The sequence below is a fragment of the Photinus pyralis genome, unplaced genomic scaffold, assembly GCF_008802855.1.
Source record: "Photinus pyralis isolate 1611_PpyrPB1 unplaced genomic scaffold, Ppyr1.3 Ppyr1.4_LG3a, whole genome shotgun sequence".
Classification (NCBI taxonomy): Eukaryota; Metazoa; Arthropoda; class Insecta; order Coleoptera; family Lampyridae; genus Photinus; species Photinus pyralis.
In genome coordinates, this window is record NW_022170509.1 from 21,582,815 (window position 1) to 21,589,084 (window position 6,270).

Consider the following 6,270-nt stretch of genomic DNA (forward strand, 5'->3'; position numbering starts at 1 on the left):
TTTTACCAAAAATCGATTGCACCAACATTTCTCGGGAAAACACTTTTCCTTATTAATTTTGGTGCGTAGAATCCAAAACAATTCGTACTTTTTCGCTCAGACTTCTCAATCAAAAGTTATAGACTAGTAAAGAAACCAATTTCGAAAGAAACTTCAAAGGGCTGTAACTTTTGAACTAATAGCCCAATCTTGGAACTGTGTGAAATTATGGATTCTACAGGTCAGGTCCCGAAACACCGGGATCCCGTAGTATTTTTTGCGAGATTAATCTCGCACATAAATGGAGCGGGATCCCGCGGGATTTGCGGGACTGAGGAATTTGTCGACCAAGGGGACGACTCTGTTTACTTTGTTAATGAAACGCATAACGGAGAAGTTATTTTTTAAATAATTGTTAAACTTTTTTCGTTAAAATGTACTATGATTTTTGAGGCAATTTAGAAGTTCACCTTTTTGTGCTTTATAGGTGAGGTTTTTTTGAGTTCTAAGTTAGGCTGAAGGTACTTTTTTGTTAAATATTGTGATAATTAGCGATTTATTTTAATACAGAAGTTAACCGCACAGAATTGCTTATTTGCCAATTTATTTAAAGTTTTGCGGGATCCCGCAAATTCCGGGATCCCGCGGGATTAACATTAACAATCCCGCAAATACCGGGATTGAGATTTTGCTGCGGGATTGCATTCCCTACTAGAAACCAATTTCGAAAGAAAATTCAAAGGGCTATAACTTTTGAAATAGTAGCCCAATCTTGGAACTGTTTGAAATTATGGATTCTACAGGCCACATTCTATAAGAAATTTTTTTTCCGGGTCGATCTGAGACAATTTTTTTTGAGGGCCTCAAAAAAAGGAAGTGTACAACCTTCCTTTTTTACCAAAAATCGACTGCACCAAAATTTCTCGGGAAAACACTTTTTGTTATTAATTTTCGTGCGTAGAATCCAAAACACTTCGTACTTTTTCGATCAGACTTCTCAATAAAAAGTTATAGACTAGAAACTATAGGGAATGCAATACCGGGATTGCGGGATCCCGAAATACCGGGATCCCGCAGCATTTTTGCGAGATTAATCCCGCACATAAATGGAGCGGGATCCCCGCGGGATTTGCGGGACTGAGGAATTTGTCGACCAAGGGGACGACTCTGTTTACTTTGTTAATGAAACTGATAACGGCGAATTATTTTTTAAATATAATTGTTAAACTTTTTTCGTTAAAAATGTACTATGATTTTTGAGGCACTTTAGAAGACTTTTGTGCTTTACAGGTAAGGTTTTTTTGAGTTCTAAGTTAGGCCGAAGGTACTTTTTTGTTAAATATTGTGATAATTAGCGATTTATTTTAATACAGAAGTTAACCGCACAGAATTGCTTATTTGAGATTTTGCTGCGGGATTGCATTCCCTATTCTTGCGTATAGAACACCTCATTGCAATAGCGTTTCGCTTGGAGAAGGCATACGATCTGACATGGAGGTATAATATACTTTAAATTATATATGGTTGGAGATTCAGGGGAAACTTACCTGTTTTTATTGAAAAAAAATTATTAGAAAAAAATGGCGTTGCTAGGAGAAATTTTCCCCCACACTATTGTGGGGTGGCACCAGCTGAAAAATGTATGACGCAAGAGGTCTGACGAACACAGCGCTTTCTTTTAGAACTGATCGGATGCAATGGTGGTAGTTGACATCGCACCCTCCGAAAGTCTAAGGCTTTTTTGAAAAATCTATATAATGGCGCTAGCTGAACCCTGAACTCAAAGGGTCGCGATATAGACAAAACAAAAAAGGGATTGCAAAAAGCAACACACCAGTTCTTTCTTCGGCGCGGTAACTCGAGAACCAAAGCAAACCTTAGAATTTTGTTTTCGGCAACAAATACCTGATGACTAAAGTTTGACAAAATCCTTCGCTCAGCATTCTAACAGGGGCCGAAAGGAGGTTTTTGAAATTCGAACAAAATTACTAGATACACTTATACCTTTTGCTACTCATAAATTGCATATATAATGTCAAAGGTTGCTGAGAATAAGAGCTGACGAGTCTGATTTAGGAAAACAACGTCACCCAATGTGACCAATGTTATCCAAAGATTGGTGATGGAGAAATCAGTGCAGTAAATACCATATTATTAGCAGTAAAATGTCTGAACTGATTCCTTGCCAACTGAGATTTTTTACTAAATTTCAAACTGTCAAAAAGTAAGTTGTATATAAAATTTACCAATAGTACGGACATATATATGTTTATTAAAGCCCATAGGGTAGGTTCATTCTTTGTATGTTTTTCAGAAATAATTCTACATAATCACGTTTTGGGACTGAAATGCCTCAGAAAAACATACAAAATGATTCTATTCTACATTCTATATATCGAGCATAGCACAATTACAATTAGCTGTTAGCATAAATCCAAAATCATTTCGAAAAAAATTGTGAGTACAATTTGTGGGTGTATCCTAGTGTGAGGGATTAGTTATTCAAATTATTGTGTAATGTCCCGTACAAAAATATCAAATGGCTGTTTTGTGCATTCATCTACAAAATACCTGAACACGATACACAAAAAACAATATACAATGTAAAAAATCTTATAAAATATGAGCATTTATAAATATCACAATAAAAGGCGCATTCAACTACTCTAGGTGTATACATTTTTAAAAATAATAAGCATACAAAGAGATTGGTGAATTGAGAGCTGCATTAAGACTTAGCATCTGTGTAGGAGTAGACAGGATACATAGGGGAATAATGCTGGCGATTATCTGCATACATCACATACTCGTTATCACCCTTCTCTCTAATTGAGCTGGTTCCAAACTGACTCTCGGCAAATGTAGGAAGTGCTACAATATTGTTAACGTTACAGTTTCAAACATAAAGAAAAATATGCATACCAGGATATATGTTACCATTATTCACCCATCCCATCGTTGGTGCCTTTGAGTCATTATCGTTAGATGGAGTTAGATCTGTGAAGTCTTCGGGTTCTATATTAATCTTTGTGCTAATTGGAGTTGGAGCACTCGATGATGGTCCAAGTGGAGTAGTGCCAATGGTGATGGGAATTTTGCCTGTTAAATTTGTATGAAAGCCGGATATATTTAATTCGACCTAGAAAGTAAAAGTTACTTCAGTTAAAAATTTGATATAGCATACATATAGTTCATAATCCAGATCTATGAGGTTGCAGTTTGTGAGATTTGAGGGTGGTATGGGCGGTATTACAATAGGTTGATTGTATGTGTTAGACCCATGTGGAGTTGTGGAGCCCACTTTAATTTCAGCAATCACTTTTACATCTTTCTTGCTCTCCCGTCTAGGCGTTTGTGTGTGATAGGTTACTATCTGGATACAAAATTAGCAATCATGGCAATTGTAAACTATAAATCAAAATTACCTTACGCAGCGAGACTTGAACATTTGTGATTTCAATGTTTGATATATTATCAACATCTAAAACTACAGGAATAGTTTGTCCAGACACATACCCAGTACGTGGTATGGAAATAATGCATGTAAGAGGGCCTGATTTGCAACAGAAGCAGCAAAAGTATTTTTCTAATGCCAAACGTGTAGGTTCTTTTAAACGAGGGTTCGAATTTAAATCCAGTGGAGAAAGAACAGTAAATGCTTTCTTGGTTTCATGATCAAATTTCCAAGGTCTATCAAAAGTAACCTTAATTATGTAACGAACATATCCATAATCCCCCTCAAATGAAGATGGTAGACTAGGAGGCAACACACATGTAAACGGGTATGAGTGATGTCCAGGAGGTATATCCACCTCATCACCTAAAAGAAATATCACCATTAGCCAATACCAACATACTTAATATAAACAAACCTTGACCACCAATTAAATAATACTCTATTTTGAAGTACTCTTCGTATCCATTAAGTTCAATTCTTTCGTTCTCTTGTTTACCATCATTGTTTGTTCTAGATTCTTCTACAAACCAATTAGTGTTCGAATCTCCTTTAAATAAGATCGATACTCCTTAAAGACCAGGTGAATTAGATAATATTAGCACAACAATTCAAACTATAACTACCTCTTACTTTCTTGGGGGAATCTAAATCAAATTCTACTCTACCAGTAACAGTTTGACCGACATAATAGGTACCCCAATTGTTCTCCAATATAATTTCACAAGATTTTAAACCCATTTCCACAAGAAATAGTAATACCGACAATACTAACTGCGGTGGCTGTAATGTGTGGAGAGTATTCAAATTCTTAATTTGTTAAAACTTGGGGGGTAGGTACATATGTGGGTGGGAGACCTTCACTCTCCTTCAAATTTCAAAGATCTCTGAAGAGGTTAAAACATTTCAATAGAAGTTAAGACTATTCCATTCTGTGGATGTTGTAATCCAGGGATGGACTTTAGGGGTGACGACCCTAGATTATTCTTTATTTCAATGGCAGGACCTCAGATACAACAGATTCTCTTCTATGTAAACGCCACATTACCTAGTTTAGGCAACTTAAATAACGCTTATTTACAAATATGGCTTACTCTTGCATAAATTTAACACCAAAATTACTTTGGTTTCCGGTTTGTAATTATTGATAGCGCTGGGTCATTGCTTCAGTATTACGTGTTTATTTTTGTAGACACACAAAAATTGGAAATGAAAAGTTTAATAAATTATTGCAGTACGAGTAGGGACTACTTATTTTACTTACTTACCGTATTAATCATCTCATTAAATGCCCATTAATTATAAAAACCGGGAATCCGATTGAAAATGGCCCATTATTGAGGTTGCAAACGGTAAGAAATACCAAATAATTAGATTGGGGAAAAAGAAAATGAAGGAACGTATAGAAACAATATAATATATTGTTTTCAGAAAATACAGAGTGTAGCCAACAAGCCAGTGAACACTCAAAAAGGGCAATTTTTAACTTGAATGTCTCATTTACTGTTAGAGATTTGGGAAAGTTAAAAAAAGGAAATGGCAGAATGCGGTCAAACAAATCTTCTGCCGCATAGTTTCCGTGTTCATTATAAAACCTTTGTTTTCCTCAGGTATTTCCTGAGGTATTTCTATTCCATTCTTGAAATAGATGCCTAATAAACATTGGTAGTTTTACGAATTATGTTAATGCTGTAATTAGTGACCTTTTGTCTAGAAAATTTGTCATTAATGGCGTAGGTAAAGAAAAAAATTAAGATTGCGTAAATAATTCTGTCATAAAACTCACAATAGTTTTCTAAATGTAAACCTTGTGAGGTATACGTAAACTCCCACTGCAAAGTTCGAACTTTCTACAGCGGGACAAAAAATTTTCTGCTACCCGATATTAATTTAACTACCCAAGTTCTATATCTTGTGACGTCTGTAAATGCACTATGCACACAGAGATATAAAGATTATTAGGTAGAAGAAACATATTAGGTACCTACTTTCAATTCTGTACCTCAGAGGTAAAGTATACTAAGTCACAAATTCAAAACTACAGAAAACCACATTATAAGAAGCACAAAGGAATAATTTGACCTTATTAACCTATACATTTGATTACTTTCATCATGAAGAACCATGTTACTTAAGTTTACATATGTACAGTCGAATTTTTGAAATTTTATCAAAAATTTTTGTTTTACGGGACTTAGTACTGTCATAGACTAAAAAAACCCAATTAGTCCATGGTACTGTTTACCTCTTATGAATTGTTTCGAATGATGGACTTATTATTGTTATGTGTAAACCAATTTTAAAACATTTCTGCTCGAAAAGGGGAAGCAAGCATGTTTCACCATGTACAGGGCGTGGAGAATTTTTTTCCTGTATGAAATCACGACTCAGATTAGAAAAAAAATCTATTTATTTGATAAACAACTTATAATTCAATAATTTTATTGAAATTAAAAAATATATCAATACTGTTCAACTATTCATCTTCTTCGTTGTTGTAAGAAAGAAATGGTCATCATTTTGTAGAAAATTTCCTCCATAAACGATAAGAAACAAGTACACATTTTTTCAGGATTAAAGCAGATTTTTAATAAAACACTTAAATTGAAAAATGACAGCCATAAATGGGATATTATAAAAATAATAAATAAACAAGTATAAATTGTGCACAACCCTTGTGCAGATAAAGCGCATTTTTGTTTAACCGATATAGCTTAGTAAATGGTTGGGTTATAAGGGGAGGAGGCTCTTTACACACAAACATTTAAAGACCGCCTGGCATACATTCAAAATTCTCCGAGACTCCATTCTGCAGATTTTGCCTATGAGAGTACGTT

At 34.8% G+C, this 6,270-nt stretch overlaps 1 protein-coding gene across 1 annotated transcript; it reads right to left on the minus strand.

The window, feature by feature from the left end:
* Nucleotides 1-2,231: 2,231 nt before the first annotated feature.
* LOC116166091 (arrestin domain-containing protein 17) lies at nucleotides 2,232-4,329 on the minus strand. Its single transcript, XM_031480921.1, has 6 exons — nucleotides 4,060-4,329; nucleotides 3,852-4,004; nucleotides 3,405-3,799; nucleotides 3,164-3,352; nucleotides 2,902-3,118; nucleotides 2,232-2,850 (listed from the first exon to the last, which is right to left on the minus strand). Exons 1-6 carry the CDS (start codon nucleotides 4,172-4,174, stop codon nucleotides 2,708-2,710), a joined length of 1,212 nt encoding a protein of 403 aa, XP_031336781.1. The 5' UTR covers nucleotides 4,175-4,329; the 3' UTR covers nucleotides 2,232-2,707.
* Nucleotides 4,330-6,270: the final 1,941 nt, after the last annotated feature.

Coding starts and splice junctions, on each gene's coding strand:
- LOC116166091 (XM_031480921.1), bottom strand. CDS start 4,174: ATGGGTTTAAAATCTTGTGAAATTATATTGGAGAACAATTGGGGTACC. Junction 4,005..4,059: donor TTCCCCCAAGAAAGTAAGAG/GTAGTTATAGTT, acceptor CTGGTCTTTAAG/GAGTATCGATCTTATTTAAA. Junction 3,353..3,404: donor TTCAAGTCTCGCTGCGTAAG/GTAATTTTGATT, acceptor TTTTGTATCCAG/ATAGTAACCTATCACACACA.